This window comes from Cyprinodon variegatus, unplaced genomic scaffold (assembly GCF_000732505.1).
Source record: "Cyprinodon variegatus isolate N-32 unplaced genomic scaffold, C_variegatus-1.0 Scaffold221, whole genome shotgun sequence".
Taxonomy (NCBI): Eukaryota; Metazoa; Chordata; class Actinopteri; order Cyprinodontiformes; family Cyprinodontidae; genus Cyprinodon; species Cyprinodon variegatus.
In genome coordinates this window covers 586,757-605,985 of record NW_015150674.1, presented here as the reverse complement: position 1 = coordinate 605,985, position 19,229 = coordinate 586,757, and the positions used below count along the sequence as shown (strand labels likewise).

The 19,229-nt window shown below is 35.3% G+C and overlaps 1 protein-coding gene across 1 annotated transcript in view; it reads right to left on the bottom strand.

Annotated features, from left to right (window-relative positions):
• Positions 1–3,347: 3,347 nt before the first annotated feature.
• Positions 3,348–19,229, bottom strand: part of deptor (DEP domain containing MTOR-interacting protein) — a 33,556-nt gene continuing 17,674 nt past the window's right edge. Inside the window, exons 6-10 of the mRNA XM_015380750.1 lie at positions 15,555–15,737; positions 14,615–14,752; positions 12,629–12,699; positions 12,258–12,362; positions 3,348–6,865 (exon numbers count right to left, since the gene is read on the bottom strand). Coding sequence (XP_015236236.1) covers positions 6,737–6,865; positions 12,258–12,362; positions 12,629–12,699; positions 14,615–14,752; positions 15,555–15,737 — 626 coding nt within the window. The 3' untranslated portion in view covers positions 3,348–6,736. The remainder of the gene's footprint in view (positions 6,866–12,257; positions 12,363–12,628; positions 12,700–14,614; positions 14,753–15,554; positions 15,738–19,229) is intronic.

Below are 19,229 nucleotides of genomic sequence, written 5' to 3'. Positions count from 1 at the left end.
ATTGCTTTACATTTAGCATGATGTGCTTTAATGAGATATTTTGAACTACTACATACTGAAGTAAAGGTTTGTTTGTTTCTCTATTTAATTGTTTTTTTATTTAATAATTTTGGTAGTAGTCATTAAACTGTTTTAAAGAAAATGTGTTTCATCACAAATTTTTCAGGATTTAGTTTTTGAGAGTAATTACTTTTTTCACGCAGGATCATCAGGTTGATATGGATAGCATTATTTCCTCGTAAAGCATTATTCAAAGAGGGATTTTTGTATCTTTATCTGATGAAATTGGTTTTATAATCTGAAACATATAAGTGTGAAAAAATCTTGTTTTTACTAGATTAAATTGGCTTGAGTTTGTTTATTTAGATTGTAGCTAACGTAGCCTCCCACATAACGTCAAAATGCCTCTATAATTTGCCACAGAGAATGTCAAATAAGTGTGTTGTTCATCGGAGAGATGAAAAAGATCAAGCTTTAGAAAACCTTTCAAAGGTGTCAGACAATTCAGAGGATTATCTGTCTGTGCTGGAAATAGAAAAAGGTCAGTGAGCTGCATAAGCACAAATTTAATAAGGATGCAAGATCTGGAAACTCTGGATTAGAACAAGAAACATAATGACTGCCTCTCATCCATCCCCAAACGTTTGGCTGCTATACAATGTCCTGTTTTATTTCCTTTAAATAAATAAAAAAGATAAAATGATCAGTAAAATGATCTGTAGTAGGAGTGTGTTGTTTTTTATTGTAGAGGGCAATATCGCCCTCCTTTGGTAGGAGAATGGTAGTGCACCAAGAAAGAGCTGAACGTGAAATGATGGTTTGATTGTCATATAAAGGTCACTGTGATATATCACGACTTAAAGGTGAAGTGTCTGAGAGAGGAAAAACCTGTTTGTAACAGATTCTGTATTCATCTCATCTTTATATATACAGATATGCCCTAGAGAAGGAAAAAAAAGGTAATTTATCCAATGCAATTCAAAAATACTTCATTGATACATATGGAAAATTTACTTTTATTAGTTAAGATTCTAGAGGAGGTCCTAGAGCAGAACTGGTCTTAGCAATTATCTTCTTGATTTTTTATGATACTGTAAAATAAATTTGTGTTGAATATAAACACAATCCAGGAAAATAACGTAAAAAATATATATATATATTTCTGATAAGAGATCAAAATTATTTAGAATAAAAAGGGTAAACAATAGCAAGTGCAACACAAAAAAAAAATCTAAAGGAATGCAGCCAAAGATTTTGGTCAATAAAGTGTGCACTTATGCCAGGAAGTAATTCATCAGCTGAACTATTTAGAACAAGAGAACATTGCAACAAGAAACAGAAGCTTTGATGCAGGAGAAAATTCACTCAATCAGAGTACAAATTTTTATCTTTGCCTTTCTGGGTAAAGAGTATATATATATATATATATATATATATATATATATATATATTTTTTTTTATTTTTTTTATATTGTTTTCTCAACAACACAGTAAAGGACCTAAGCTTCCTTAGGAAGCACAGTCTGCTCTTTCCCTAAAAAGAGCTAAAAAGAGGAATTTATACTCTTCCACATGTTTCTCTCTGTAATTTACAATCCTCTCCCCTTGTTTTTTTCACAGGATTAAACGATTGTTTCCGCACAGGGCCACAAAGCGGCCCACGAACTTCCTGTACTCATCTCTTGTGCTCTCTGATGCATCCAATGACTGCAGAGTCATCCAAATATTTCAGGACTGTCATGCACTGGCAGTCAGAGGTGCACAAAGATAAAGAAATGGTGAGAGTACTTTCCCCTGTGGTGCTTCTTTGCTGCTGACAACTTGATTAGACAGTTGACCCTTCAGTCTCACAAACTATTGTCTGTCTGTCAGGTAGTCTTTGATCGGGGCGATTGTTGATGCCTCCACCCAAGTTTTCTGGGGTTTCTGACAATGTAAGTCAGAAAAAAAGGGAAAATATTAAATGCACAAGAAAAAATCTAACATAATATTCATGCATGTGTATGACGGCATGTTCATCTCCAGCTCCAAGAATATAAACAAACTAAAGGAGGTCCTGATAACTGTTTGTTTGCCCGATTTAGTAGACCAACTGTGTCAGGACCTTTATGATGTGGAAATAGTTCTATAGCTACTGAGGACTGTGTGTTGAGTTTATTTGTTATTTTTAACACATTCATTTCTTTAACATTCAGTTTTATTAAATTATTTTGATCGATCAGTACTTTTGTCATTAACTGCAATTTTTAAAGTAACAGTAATAAAGTTTTCTTGGCTTAAAAAGAATCAAAATCCCAAAACAAAACAAAAAATTTTGCAGGTATTAAAATCTTACATTGTTTTTGGTCAATTTTGTTGGAAAAATAAAATAAAATGTACATGTCACAGTATCAAGTCATTTTAAATAGAACGATTCTTAAGAAAAGGTGAGCAAACTTTTGCTTCCAATGAGTCTTTCTCTTTTTGAATAATAAAAAAGAAATACTCGTTTATCCCTCAAATGAGCCAAAAAAATAATAATAATTAAATCCCAAACTTAAGGAGGCATTTACATCAGAACAAGGAAGACAGAAATTTTAATATTGAACAACATCTGTACCTGACAGTACAGATGTGATCTAGGGCCAGTGAGTAATACTTCTGGAGTGTAATGTAGTTTTTAAACTGTAGTTTTATTATTATGTTTTAATCACTTTAATGTGAGTAACATAAAATGGTCAAATTTACTGTCTTAAATCAAAGAAAAGGCACAAGAAATAATAATGAGACAATCTCTTATTCATTCTTTTTTATTAAACACTTAATCCTTTCTGTACATTAAAACCATGTAATGAAACAGTCTGGAGCTCTAAGCTTATTTTGTCTGGAAACATTTTTCTTCTGGTATCAGAAGATCACAAACACAAGTGTCTCGCCATAGAAACAAGACTCCCTTTATTGAGAAGTTAACGCTGACAACTAAAACTAATAACAATTACGATGTGAAAGACAGTAAGTTGGTTTCAATCACATTGCTGTTATAAAGGAAGAACATAAAATTAGCCTTTCTCACATAGCAGGTTCAGTGCATGTAAAGGTGCACCCTTATTGTTCATTAGTAGGTAATAAGAATCTACTTTGAATTAAGAATCGGGGCAAAAAAAAAAATTCACAAACGCTTTACACACAAGGCAAAAAAATATCTATAATTTTAAGAAAGAAAAATGAAAATAGTGTCTAGATGTGCACGTTTTAGTGGCTTACAGCTGTGAATGCAGCAATACATAATTTAATAAAGATTTTAAGGTTGATGAATATAAATAGTCCAATTTTTGTATTTACAAAAAAATTATTTCTCTTCTTGTACTTCAAACAAATGCTCTACTGTACTTTATTCTGTTCTCACACTGAATCTTATAAAATATATTGAATGTTGCAGTTTATTTGAACAAACTGGAGCAGGAACTGTGGCATTTTGTGCATTTCTGCTGTGTGACAAAGGCCAGTGATTGTCAGTGGAAATTAAAATGCATTAAATTGAGAAATCAGGTGATAACCAACCATAAGTAGCAGCTGAATAATGTCTTAAGGCAAAAAGTTCTAGATGAAACAGTAATAGAAGCTGCTTTAAGTCAACACCGCATCAAAATTTCCCCTAAAACCCTTATCAAACATTAAAGCACTGCATGTTTCTATTTCCTAAAAACCCAGCAACGATTGGCATCGCCTTTTGTCCCCTTTGCAAGCATTCCGTACCAAAATCTAACAAACCTGGTCCAACGTATTTTCAAAAGCCTTTTACCAGATTACTTTATAGAAAAAATAAAAACATACTCTTGCTGTATTTAGATGTTAAACAACACAGACTAGTGCTATCTCTGCAACAGGCAAACCAAAATCCTTTGTCAGTTTGCTCCTTGGTTGAAGAGAAATGGTTATCCATTTTCCTCAATGTTCATTGGCTGTCTGGAAAGACTTAATCGTTAATTCGATACAAAATTAATGAGCTAAAGAACATCAAACACTGAAACAATGAGTTGTGAAAAAGAGCTTTGGATTCAAACATAGAGCTACATATGAACATATTTACAGCATCAACTTCTTCCTAACAGAAACATCTAAAAAGCAAACAACAAAACAGATACGTTTGAAGGCAGTTCAGACAATAATTGCACAGTTTAGTGATAGTAGAGGCCTTAAAATCAGACTTATCTGAAATATTAGGTCATAATGTTTTAAAGTCATAGTCTAAGTATCCAATTATCTATACAGGGAGTGTGGTTAAGGTTAAGCAAACATTTAAACAGGTGTTACCAGAGATTATCGCTATACTGCATGAACTATGAGAAACACTTAGCTACACTTGACGTCTTATTTAGTAAATATTATCATATTATGTTACCATTGGCATCTAAACACATTTTGGCACAGTCTAAATACATCCAGTAAAATGTTGATGCTGTGGAGGCTGAAAGGATCCTGATGCCACTACAGCCCAAAGAGGCTTCCCTGTTAAAGTCCTTTCAAGTAACCTAGGAAAACTTCTGGGTATTTCTTAACTAGATAAAGATTGAAGAAATATTTAGAAGTAGTGTTCTAAAGTTGAACGGGAAGCATATTGGTAAGATAAAGTCTCTTTAGTTCTGGTGCAATCCTAAATCACATTACAATCATCTTCAACAGGTGAACATATGGTGTAAATACAAATGCCATTATTATTATTATCTTGCAATACTTTCTAAAAGTTTTTTTGTAAAAACCCATAACATCATTATGTTTTATTGAGATTTTATGCAATAAACCGCCTCATAAAAGCATAAAAAGAACAGCAAAGACTCCCGTTCATAAGAAAGCAAACAGGTTTGTGGTAACTCTGGAGGAGCTGCAGAGATCCACATGTGAGGTGAGGTAATCTATTGACAGGATAACTGTTAATCAGGGACCCACAAATCTGGACTGTACTGTATGTACAAGCGACAGAACAAACATTTTGGAAAGGGCAATAATCATATGAAAGTGGAATCCAACTGTTTTACCTAAATGGAAAAATAAATATATGAAAAAAAGATAAAACGACGGTAACACCATGGTGTGGAGGTGTTTTTCTTCAGCAGATGGGTGGAAAGCTTTTAGACTTCTTTAAAAGCTGGTTTGAGTTAAAAATGGGGCAACACAGGAAGACAACCTGTTAGAAGCTACAAAAGACTTAAGACTGAACTGGAGGTTTACCTTCCAGCGAGGTGAACCTAAACACAGACCGAGCTAAAATTGTATGGCTTAGATTAAGGTATGGTAATAAACTAGAATTACCAGATTCTAATCCAGTTGGCAGTCTTTGGAAGCTGCTGTTTATAGATGTTTCAAATTAAATATGTCTGAGCTTGATTGGCTGACAAATTGAAAATGGGGCCAAACATCTCATTGCCAGATAAGAAAAGCTGGTAGAAAGACAGGCTAAAGGACTTGCAGCTCTTACTGTAGCACAGGTCCAACAATGTTTTGACTGAATAGTGCTGCAAGAAAACGTTTTTTACATTTTCTTTTTAAAAAAAAATTAAACCACATATTCTTTTCACTTTACAACTGTGCAATACTGTGATGGTCTATCACATTAAACCCCTAAAATGTATAAAACGCAGGGTTCAGATGTAAAAATACTTTAGTAATGAACTATTTAACCAACACTCCTCAGGGTTATGAATCTGCATTTATACTTCTTAATCGAATCATTCAAGGTTTTATTACTTTTACTAGTAATAAAAGATCAAACTATAATGTTTAGGATACATTGAATTATTTTTTTTTATAGAAAGCTTAGCCTATAAGGACAAATGTTAGAAATAATTTGGACAAATAAGATTTTTTGGTGTAGTAAATAAACACAATAGGGGTTTATGTTTGTTTTGGTAATTCAAACAGTACTAATAAATCCCAAATAAACATATATATAAACATAGGCTCTCAGGGGCAACCAACAATAACCTGATGGAGCTGTGCTATTCAAATCAAATAAATGTTATGAATAAAATTTGAGTAGTTAACTTGGTGGGTAGTAGATCTAATAAACAACACTTGTGAAAACGACCAGCTGTTTCTAAGCTGATGTAAAGAAATGTAAGCCAGCCTCTGCAGAACCTCAGTCTCTACTCTAGATTTTGACACAGCAAAAGCAGGCATTTAACTAATATATCATTTAAAATTATGTTTCTTTAAAAATAACATATGCACAAATAAACCCTAGAAACAAAAACCAACAGGTGGCAGGTAGAATGTGCTTTTTCTGTAATTTTCAGTAGAGGGCAGTGTTGAACAGCAGGATATGCCTGCAGCTGAAATCTAGCAGGGGTAAAGGTTATGGAGGATATTCTTGAAAAGTTTATTCCCATTGAAACTTCTACTCTGTTTCCCTTATGATTGTTTATAACCACGCTGCGATGAAAGGCTTTGTATGAAGACCTGTAACATTCAAATTCTGTCAGAACCAGAAATAAAAAACAGAAATTCAGTTTCTTCATTTGTTTTTCCTTTTTTTTTCTCCCCACTTTATATCTGGAACAGACCTTTGAGTTTGGTGAACAGGGTTCCTACAGTTTCCCTTCTTAAGATATAATAGGTATCTGTAGGTTGAACTGTTTATTAAAATCCCCATCCAAGCAGAACTTTGTTGCAACTTATCCCCGTTTGGTTTGGAGAAGTTTGATGTTCTCGTCTAATTCCTCTGCTTTAGTTTCATACAGGTTTGTTTCGGCAGCACTCGTCAGACCTGCTCCTCTTCCATCACCTCCATGACGATGGTCCTAGGGCCGGTGAGGATCAGGTTGCTGACGGTCCGGTAGTCGTGGGAGAGGACGTTTAGGCCGTTCACAGATACCACAAACTGACACACCTGGAGGTGGATGAAGAGACACTTAAAGCAGGTTTTAGGTTATGGTTCATTTAAAATGACAATGAGGTAAACTAATTTAGGACTCATATCATAAGAACATTTTTAACAGTAGTGACCAAATTATGCTTTAGAGAGGGAAGACATAAACTGAGATAAAAGGCTGTGGTGGTAATGCTTTGCTGGAGAAAAAGGAGGGTTAGTTTCATTCTGTCAGATTATTAGATCATATTCTAGCCTGTAGCATTTATTTTTGTTTATGGTTTTGTGTAAAAACATGTGTTATTAGTCAGTGCAGCCAGTGAAAGCATCCTACATTTAGATGACATCATCAGAGTAATCCTTAGTGACACAACACTTCTTTTAAAGCCACAGAGATCTTGTTGCATGGATAGTAACCAGCTGAGCATCGAGCAGAGCAAACCTTTCAGTGAGCAGGCATATAGAGTCATTACTGTTATCAGCAATGAAGTTCTAAGAACATGACAGACACACCCAAACCACGCTGCTTATACCTGGGACTTATCATGATATTACCAAAGCTCCAACAAAGCAGTGACTGATAGCAAGATGACTTCATGCATTTAAAAAACAGCTTAGATAATGCTCTGTGTTTGTAAGTATAGCTTTAAAACATATAAATATCAATTACATACAAAGAGAGAGATAAAAACCTTGTTATTATGTCCTCCTGTATAAAAGCAGAGCCTTAAGCTACACTGCTGACAGTCCGAAATGTCCGAGAAGCTTTTAACAAATTAAACAGACAAATCACACCTTTCTATGGACCGTAAGCTTTTTCCCTGTGATAGATCTTATATACTAGATGTGTGTGATTGTTTTTCCTTCTGTGTGAGTCGGTAACTGATTTATATTTCAAATATCTGGTTTTCAAAATGGAATTTTTTTTCCCAAATGGATGCATTAAGTATCTTATGTTGTGCAAAACCTCAGGTCTAAGACTCTTGTAGAAGGGCAATGGGACGGAATGACCGGTATACCTGAGAGGGAAGAGAGCGTATTGGTGCTGGGTTTTTCCTCAAGGTTCAGTTGGCCTATGAAAACATATTAAAGAAAACTACTTTCTTGTTTCTCCTGAAGGAACTGAGTGCAGAAAAGAAACCACTCAGAAGAGACAGGAAGATGATATCTCAGCGCAGGCGCTGGTTCATCTACTTGGTCCAGTTGCCTTTTTGAGCCTGGATGGTTCGCTTAGCATTTCTAAGCAGCTTTAAAAAAAAAAATAAAAAACAGCCAAAAATGGATGAAAAACTGCATCCTATGAAGCATGCTAAAACAGTCTCTTCTACTGCTGTTTCCTCCCAACCTGTTTAACTATCTCTAAACACATTCCTCTTGGACTCTCCCCCTGCTGATGTTTTTTTTTTTTTTTCCTAGCTCTGGGATTATTAGCGTTGGCAGGGGCCCAGCTTGACTTTACAGCTCATTGTAGCAACAGTTAAAAATCAGTTTTACACGTTGAAGGAAAAGCTAACCATTCACAACAGAGCTAATCAGGGCATAGAGGAACTGAGAAAAAAGAGTCCGTGAGCAAAAATAAATAAATGCTCCCCTACAAACCAGCAGGAGATCTTAGTTACTGGAGAGGAAGGAAGTTTAGACCAGTTTTAATTTTATTTTGGGCCAAAACTTCAGCATGTAGACAGATAAAATGAAGGGATATCTGTGACTCCACAGATGGATGTTATATCAAGTTTCAATTCTTAAGACTGTGGTGTTTTTTTTAACCTGGTATGTAAACTAAAGTGCACAAGCTGTGTTTTTTACTGAGAGATACAAAAGCAAACCTCTGCGGGTAGCTGGGATTTTGCAGAAGGTTTCCTGGAAACCTTGAAGTGACAACAGGAATCCAGGGGAGTCTCAACAAGAGTGTTTACCAAAATGTCAAACTCTAACCTTAGCAGGCAGCCAGATCCACATTGTCCTCGCAATGCAGTTTAAGAAAGACAATCTGTATTTGATGTGACAGTTATTACACTGGGGTTAAAATGTTTTCACATTTTGCACTAAAATGACTGCAGCAGTCTTGTACACATTTACTAGCAGGGTGTACAGTTCAGTACACGCTGAAATACCTGATGAACCAGACTGACATGACTTGGAAGACCCAGTGGTGGGTGATTAACCTGACATAAGAAAATCCTGTTAATGATTTTACAACCTGCAGCCATAGATCAGTTCTTTCTATTAACCTCCTTCCTGAGCTGTAATGCCATCACTTTACAAGTTTCAAAAATCCTTCCCTGAATTGGACAAATCATTACACATCACTGAGCTTGCGGTGCAAACAAATAAACCTTTGGGGCTGTTGCACACAAGCAGAGTTATCTGTCAGTGTAGATGCAGTGGAGAGATTTACTTCTTATGGTCTGATCTTTTGAGACAGATTGTATGGAAGCTAATTTCTGCCACACATAAAAGAACAAAATGGGATAGTCAACATGATAAATGCCATTTTAAATCAATACGCTAAGTTTCAAAGTCACTGTTCTAAGATGAAAAACAAGTGTTTACTCAAAATAATAATGCTTACTTAAAGTTATGAGAATTTCAAGTAAACATTTATCTTTAAGTTATGAGGATTTCAAGTAAACATTTATCTTTAAGTTATGAGGATTTTAAGGACACACTTATCTGGTAAAAAAATTAAGATTAAAAGTCAAGACTACATGTTTTAAAGCCAATATTTGCCACACAAAGTAAACATTTTGACTTTATAAGTAAAAATATTGATTCCAAAAAAACCTTATTTATAATAGTAGACTAAAAGTCAGGATATCCAGTTTCATAATAATCAGTAATTAAGTAATACATCTGAATTATAAAGTTGTATTTTTGAAATCTTAAACTGTCATTATGGGTTTAAAAGCTAAACAATAACATGCAATATTAGTCTTCCATTTCAAAAGGAAGGTTCAAAATTTACAATTCACAACTATGAGACTCAAAAGCAGAGTCATGATAATGAATCAATATTATAAATTAAAGAGAAAACTCTTATTAACCTTGATTTACCAATTCAAAATTAGGACTTTGCATTTTATAATGTTCACTTTCAAAATAAAAGTAAAAAAACAGGACACTGGTCCTTTAAAGTGGCAGGACTTCACTTTTATAGAACTGCTATAGACTCACAAGGACTTTTCTAAAATCAGCAGTGAGGAAACACATTAGAAACAACACAGATAATATTTCCATGGTAATAACATAGTAATAACATCACTAAAGGAGAACTAATAGCTTCCTCTTTCCGTGCAGGGACTAAAACTTCACCTTCAACTTAATGTTTCTCACCAATTGAAAATGAACCAATTAAAAATGCTTTTGACAAATTGTTTTTTTTTTTCTTTTCTTTAAATGTTGAGTCTAAAACTCCATATGCTGAATCCCCAGAATTCTTTGCTTCAGCCCCTGTTGACCTATTTTCATTTCCAGTCAAGTCAGCAGAGCTAATATTACCATGTTTAAATCTCTTTTCTTTTTTGTTTTTTTTTCCCTTTTGACAACACAAATCTCTAACCACTGTCCTTGCGATGTTCCCTTTGTGGAATGAGGCCACAGAAACTGTTCCTTTTTTTTTTCTACTGCTGTCCAACTTCTTCCAAAACATTATTTCTAAAACAATAAAATCCCCCATCTTTACACTAATGTTTTAATCTATAAAATTAAGGCAAAATGTCTCTCCACTAAGTAATGTTAAGCTTTAATTGGTGGATTTTACAAACAAATGTTTGAGGTTAATCTTAGACTCAGAGATATTTTTCTCTTTAAAGTGAAACCGTAAAGTTGCTAAATGTCAGGTAATCATCCATGCAGAAAGATGATAAATGCAGATTCTAATGCATACCTATTGACCAGGGCAGGTTCTAGACAAAGGTACATGAGGGGGCATGCAGAAATGTGAAGGGGGCACCTTCATCCATACACATTATGCATTATACACCTTATCCATAACTGTTGGACTTGTGTTTACTTCATGTGGTTGAAATAATAGATAAATAGATAGATAAAAGATGTGTATTAGCCGAGGTGTCAGTTTATGGAGCAATCTTGACAGTGAGAGAAAACAGTTTAAACCTTTTTCTGCATTTAAATTACATTTGAAAATGATGATGAATCAGTACACCATTGCCTAAGCTCATGATTAATTGTTTATCTTTTTATTAACTTTTTTGTGTATTTAAATCTTCTATGCAACGGTCCTCTGAGGTTGGGAGCCAATTTTCTATTTACGTAAATATGGGGAGAATAAAAGGTTTTACTTTTTTATGCTCCTTTTCATTTATGATTTCTCGTAAATGTTACATGAGATATTTATATTTATGACCGAGTGAATGAAATAAATAAATACGCCACATCCAACTTCACAAAAATGGACTGCACTTTCTCAGGCCTCTACCCTAAAACAAGCCTTGTTTGGCTGCCCTGCCTAAAGTAAAACTCCTGCTAGTATAGCTCCTATGGCCACTGAGGCATGCAAATCCTTATTTCAAAGAGAAATTAACGAATAATAAAGTAGGACAATAAGATATTCTTTATCTAAGATTGAACAACCAACACACTATTTATCTTATTGGATGGACATCATGCATTTCAAACGAATTAAGCCTAATAACAACAGAACATTGGTATCAATAGTAAAAAAAACACAAAAACACTTTCTCAAACCGGAATAACAAACAGTAACTTTTCTTTTTGTTTGTTCTGTTTCTTTTAAAGTTTTTTGTAATATTTTTTGTTTTTGTTGTGCTGCCATTCAGTTCAATTTCAGTTGGACAAAACTGGCAGAGATGGTGTTAGGGTTATTATGGTTGATCCTGTCTCTGTACATATGTGATTAAAGTTTCCACTAACACGCTCACATTTGGAAAGGAACAACAAACCATTGATAGGACAGAGAGATGTCATATTTGCTTCTGTTTTTATAGTTAACTATTTAAAAAGTCTCAAAACATAAATATCTATTAAGAATTTCATGGGACTTTTCTGCTTCCTCAAAGTTACCACCTAGTGAGGAAGAACTCTGACATTGTTTGCTCTTCAGGCTCATTTGCATACTGAATGTTGATTGGTCGTTTCTTTAAAGGAAGGGTTTAGGCTCTCAGCTGAGTGAGATGACAGCCTGACAAGAACTTCACTAAAATATACAGTTATTTTTAGCAGGTTTGATTAGATGGGACATTACCCCCTCGTGTCTTAGCATATAACCAGCCTTGCTGTCCACCATCATATCATGACCATTCACAGACCAAAAGTTCTTTTTTTCATTTAGCATGTTTTCCCTTAGAAATCCCCCTCCTCCTGACTTGACCACATATCCATCAAAACATTGTTTGCAATAAATAACAGTGCTCAGTTTCCCACCAGCTGTTACCTTTATGCCAACAGCAGCAGCAGGTCCACCAGGATCCACCGCCTGGATATGACAGGGTCTGCTTCCTCTCACCACAAATCCCCAGCCCACAGCATCACCCACAATCTGCAAAGCAAAACCAAAACAAAGGGTGAAAAAAGGATATTTAACTGTTTTTGATCATGAGCGATGTATAAAGAATCTTAATTATCACATAAGCAGGAACTTTATCTGCTCATAACTAAATATTAACAATGAATGTTTGGATTTTTCAGGATTGTTTATAACGTTGTTTGTGTAAATGGGCCCTTCATACATTCAAGGCAAAAAGACTCTAATTTGAATGCATTATAATATTATGTAAAGCTGTGTGAGTGTTTGTGTGATCATACAGTGAACGTCTTCTTAATAAAAGGCCCTCCTGGTGTCAGCAGCTCCTCTGGAGTCACGTGCCTTTTCACAACTGTTAACAAAGACATATCGATACAAAGCAGTGTCAGACAGAGCTAAACACCTCAACATGATAGATGCATGGATAATATCCATTTCCTGCAAGCTGTAGCATTGTGAATATGGACTGAACATGTAATTCATCTGTTTGAAAACATGTATGTTTGCCTGAGGGTAGAAAATGTGAGAAAAGGTCACATGCTGACACAAGCCTCAAGCATGCTACTTCCTGCTCCTTTAACTTCCCCCAAATTGTTCCACACATCTCCATAACTTTACATGGAACAACTTCTTGTATGAAAATCATTCCTAGACACTAAACAGAGAGGGTAACATTAAAAGATATGTTTTGATGCTTGGAGGCTTTTAGACAAGTTACTGTATTTATTGATACCAATCATTTAAATAAAATTAAATCACTGAATGCTGAGTATTATTTCATTCTATTGTTTTTTGTTGAATCACAGTTAAATGCGCAAAACAATTGATCAAAATTATGGTGCATATCTCCAGCAGTCTATGGTGGAAAGGAGGGGAACACCCTGGACAGGTCAGGTTTAAGACCCACCAGCTAACCTAATTGTCATCTTTTAGGATCGCAGGAGGAAGCTGGAATACCCAGAGAGAACCCATGCCTGTACAGGGAGATCATAACAACTCCAAACAAAAAGACTGGGAATCAAACCCAAGACCCTCATACTACAAGGCAAAAGTGCTCCACACTGCACCGCACGGCTTTTATTTTCTGTTCAAGTTAAAGTACAGAGCTAAAGTATTCACACCTAAGAACTTTCTAACTGTTAGTCACATTAAAACTAAAAGCAACAATGTAGTTTTTCAATAATTTATGTGACAGTCTAACACAAAGCAATGTATGATTCAGAAGGATCTGAAAGGTGTGGCGTGCCCCTTTATTATGACACCCCTGAATAAATTCCAAGGCATCCAAATACCTCCAGAAAGTAGAGTTTTGTGTGAGTTTAGCAGCATAAATACAACACACAGCAGACAGGTCTGAGATGAAGTTGAGGCTCAGTTTAATGAGCAAGATCATGAAATCTAGCAGCCAAGCTGACCGTGGGAACTCTAGAGGAGGTGCAGAAGTCCAAAGCTTACGTAAGAGAATCTGTTGATAGGCACAACTATTAGTTGTGTCCTCCTTGCATACCAGTCTTAGAAGCTTTGTTGGGTTTAAAAAAATAATATTTGATTTGATTTACACAACAGAATGACATGAAAATATGAAAACATGTTTTTAGATCTACTTTTCTTATGAGTTTCGAAATTGTTTTACAATTACAATTATTATTTTAATTTTTTTTTACATCAAATAATATCCTACGGAGAAAAATCTGGTTTATCTTTATTAAATGTTTTATAGTTGACCTTATTTTAAAGGCAAATACACAAATAAACATTTGGTTGTATAAAATGGAAACAGATTTCCTATAGCAGATATTGAACAAAGATAATACGTTTTTTTGTCTGTTTGTTTTTTAATAAGGTCACAATCTGTCAACAAAGCTTCAATATTTGCGGCTCTTAGCAACTTTAATGAGTCAGACTCAAGGCAAAACACGCTGTTTGGATTTTATTGGTTGCAGACCCCTGGCCTACAGCCTTGGATGAGACGCAGCAAATACAAGAGAAAAGGTGCTCTGGTCATACAAGACCAGAACTGCATCTTTAATGCTGTGTTGTTGAAATGTTGGAGGGACATTTTTTGTCTCATTTTACTGTTTTTTTTTTAATGTATTGTTTAATTCTTACAAACAGAAAAATACTTTAGTTAGATTTTCTATTTGATTAAATTTAAAAGCAGAGAAGAAACTATAAACTGTATAAGTACAATCCCCTGGTTGGGACAGAATATAACAAACGACAACAGATTAAATATTGGGCTGGACGGTGGCTCTATGTCTTCCTACCAGATTTGGGGTTGCAGAGAACCGGCGGGCTGCTGCTGAGCGTCGGACTGCTGCTGTAGTACCCACTGCTGCCACAGCTGCTGCTCATGCTGCTTCGGCGAATCCCAACAGCCACCTTGATCTCTTTAGTGGGACTCACTAACACAAAAAAACTCCAACTTATTTTAAATGTCAGGGTTATAAGGAATGAAAACATGAAGCAAACAATGCACACATTTAACTTTGCTTGTCACATGCAGCAACATAAAAAAAATTATCAAAATAAAATCAAGGGGCAATCCACAAATCTGGAATTTAGAAAAAAAAACAAATAATCAAAACAACCAAATCCAAAGTCTGTTTCTTAACAACCTATATTACCCTTTAATTACATCACGTTGTGAAAAGGTTAAGATGACTCCAATGAATATGTCAAACTGACATCCCGTCTTCAAACTTTCACAGCTTTTGCAATTTACTAAAACACTATTAAATAGAAAAGATAAAAGAAGAACTCCTTGGTCACAGACCATATCATACAATACAGGACGGAAAATCCAAACAAATATCCCTACAAATTATACCTTAAAATGTAGGGGTTAAAGTCAGTTTACTGTGTTATACTACATAGCAACACAAACAGGACTCCTCTGTTATCTTCATAAAACCATGGACACCAGAATTTGTGAGTGGGAGTGTGCCTCTGTTCTGGTATCTGAGTCAACAGGAGATAAGCCAAATTAGGTAAATATGTCACTGTTTACAACAGAGATAGGAGTAATTTCCAACCTTTAGAGCTTGATTACTGCTTTAATATGGACATAAACAAACTTCTTCCTCATTTATAGCTTCCCAGCAAAGGTGTTGACATCTTTATGTCAACAGATCCTCCCGGAGAAGTGGTAAAACAGGTATGGGTGATACTCGGTGGGACGTGCAAAGACTTGAAATCTGCCGGTACCTGAGAGGAAGCTGGTGTTGCCTCCATCAGACTGCTGTTTACGGAGGCAGAAGGGGCTGTCGTGGCTCTCTGCGATGGTGCGGCTACGTTCCTGCAGGAGCTCAATCAACCGCCGGCGACGGCGGAAGTTCATCCGGTACTGGTAGAGGAGAGGCCCGTTGACAAAGTGATGCTTGTTGGTCACTGAAAGAGGGAACAAGCGGACAAATGAGATGATAAGTTTAAAGAGTAAAAAGATGAATATCGAAGTAAGGAATACGTCCATGACATTTCTTTGCCCTGATGTTAATAGTTAAGTTTAAAAAGAAATATGATCAATGCAAGTCGATATCAGCACTCTAAGAAAAACACTATCAACCTCAGTTTATCAGACAGGAGCAGCAGTTAGGAATATTCAGCACACACCCCGACACAAAGGGCTTGTCTCCTACATGCATCTGTCTTAATGTTTGGGCTACTACTTTTACTCAGTCAAAACCAGACTTGTCAGACTAATACAATAAACAAAACACTCATTTTTAGGCTTTTATGTAAAACCCTGTCAAGGTTGAATATTTAGACTCAACACTGTGCCCTGATGATACATTTGGAATTTTTTAGATTAACGTGAGCCCTTTAAACCAAGGAGCAAACGACTGCCTTTTTCCTTTATGGTGAAATCAAGACAATAAACAGTATATTTGTACAAATCCTATGGTTTGTTTAATGACGGAACCTAAAAAAAGCAGCAACATGTTGAACTTTTATGCACAAGCCCCTGTAAAAATGTAAGCTATCACTAAAAACTTAAAAAAGCAAATAAAAAAACGTGCTCACCCCTTTGCATGGTGGGAAGAAAAATTTTTTGTCTTTGAGTGTTTCAAGATGATTATTTTACTATTGCTTAGATTTTACTAATTTCTTAAACATGCCTTATATTTTACGCATATAAAAAAAGACCAAAAACTATTTTATCAAGATAAAACGCAAAAACATACACCAAGCATCCATCCTGAGAGTGCTTAGATAGTGCCTTTTTTAGCCTAAATAGAATTACAGCACCAGGTGAGATGAGCAGACATAAACAGATGTGTGTGCCATCTGTAGGGACTATCAGAAAGCCAGAGGGAGACAATTGAAGCAGCTACTTCAACTCGACGACCCTGCAATCATTGGTGTTAAAGCAGCATTTTGGCATGATCAAAGACCAATTTATATCAATTAAATAAACCGATCTACAGCTGAAACCACCCTAAAGCCTCCTACTAGAAAATAAAGGGACAAAAAAAATACTAAATGCCAACAGGGACAGAGCATCAGGGTAAGAACCTCTAAATGTATCTACTCATAACGTCATTTGAAAATGGAATGTAGAGACAAAGAACAGCATTATTATCACTAGTTTCTAAATAATGTTTACTAACGCATCCAACACCTCTGCAGTGATATCTGAATGCCTCCTCAGCCTTAGATCCCGTCGCAGTTAACACATTGAAAAGAAACAGAGTTAAAACACAAAGATAGCAAATAATACACCAGCTGGACTTTCTTAGCATTTTTTTTGCAAACAAACTGTCCTACTGGGGTATAAAATCAAAAAATATATCATTCAAAGTGACTATGCGCCTTGAAAGAGTAGCTAATGAACACACCACTGTAGAATTAAGTTACTGATTACTCACATTATTTATTTATAACCATATATGAGTTGTATGAATTGTGTTGCACCACAGATTGTGAGTAATTTTGTTTTTTCTTTGTGTTTAACTGAATTAGAGGTTTGATTTTTTTCCCCCTGTATTTCAGTGTGAAATAATCCTGCTCCAACAAAAAAATAACTTCATTTGACGCTTTTAACAGATATTAACCAGGGATGATTCTGTATCTAGCATGTACATCGTGTACAACCCCACTAAAGGTTTTAAGCAGATGTTTTAAATACAAGTAATAAAAGAATACAACTTTGTAAAGAAACTAAAAAAAAAACATTAAATATATTATTTTAGACATAACTGCATAGTTTATGGGATTCAGGCATCTGATTGTCTGTACATGACATTACCTTTACATAAATAAAAGCTTTTATATTAACCATTTTAGCAAAACTTACCACCTGTTATTTTTAAAGTCTTTGCCAAAGATATTTAATCTTAGCTTCACACAGCGAAGAAAGAAACTATATGTTTCATCTTAAAACCATTAGCATATCTTAAATATTTTGTTACCTCCTCAGATTTAGATAGAAGACTTTGTTCTTTTATTTAGCCCGCATTGCTTTGATATCTTAGTATTGAGTCTTTTTATTCCTCTGTGTCAATGCAGGGATGCTTGAATATTTCAGGAAATTCTTATCATAGGTGTTTAGTCAGATTGCTGTATTTTCCCATGTTTATCCTGTTCAGTTATTTTTTTCTCCTTGTTTCTTTGTAATTTTTTAGTCTTGTCTTGTTACTCTGGTAGAATAGAGACATTTGTTCTTGAACACAAAGTTTTAGGAACAAAAGGTGAAAACATTTCCTTCTTCTGAGAACTCAAGTGTAGAAATTGTTGCTTTGTGCCATGAATGAACACAACAGGGTTCCAGACTATGGAGCCTGGAGTGTTGTTGCATTTTAGAGTGGTATAGAGAGTCTGCAGTTATAAACTATTCGTCTTGTAAGTTACTTTCTTGTTCCCCCCTCCCACCACCTCCTGCATCTTTAACAGTATTGTAAATATAAGTTTTATTCATTTAAATCAAAACTGCCTCCTTCCTGTCTTTGATTGGGTCCTACAACTCAGAAAAACCCTAGGAACATGCATTCATCATGGTAGAAATGGTGTGCTAATCTGGTAAAATTAGCCCCATCAAATGCTGGTGCTTTATTGTGCATTTTGTCCTCATCACTAAATATGAAGGCAGGTTTCTCTTTGATAGCATACTGTATAAAACAAAACATAGACTTTTAGTCTTTGATTTTTATAAACATGTTTCAATATCTTAACAACCATCCACTGCCTAAAGGTGGGTATGTATGTGTTGCTAGCACATGCACCCCAATGCCTACTAACCTCTTTGTGCAAGGGACACATTCATGACACTATTTTTGAAATTTTAGGATTTTTCGTTTCCATGCTTGTTGTGATAATTCTGCAGCAAAGAAGAACACAAAGCATGTTACAGTTTGCAGCCAAAGGCATCACATTAATCTACTAATAAAGGTGTAAATTCGGGGTAGAACTGAAGAGATTGCAGGCTTGCATTTGGTCAGAATGGTCAGCCATGAGTGTCTTCAGTGAAAGATTTCTACAGAGAGACAGCTACAGAAGATCCATCCTGACTACAGTTACATCTACAACTTGCTGAAACAAAAACTATGAGGTCTAACATTTATTTTCCCTTTGGGATCAATAAAGTATTTTTGAACTGACTTGAATTCTCTGATGACCAATTAACATTATAAATAAAGGTTTCCACTACTGCTAAACAGCTGCAACCATAAAAAAAAATCACATTGTGTTCTTTACGAACAGCCTAAAAACTCTCTGAGACCTACCTAGATCCTCAGCTCTGCCTGGTGTTTAATGTCATGGTTATGGTTAGTCTCATGTTCAAGGATGCTGAGATAAGATGGACCACTGCCTCTGTGTTGCAGTGTGTTAGTGCTGTGTTGTCACATTCCTCTGCCCTCAAGACACTTAGCTCTACTAAGAAGC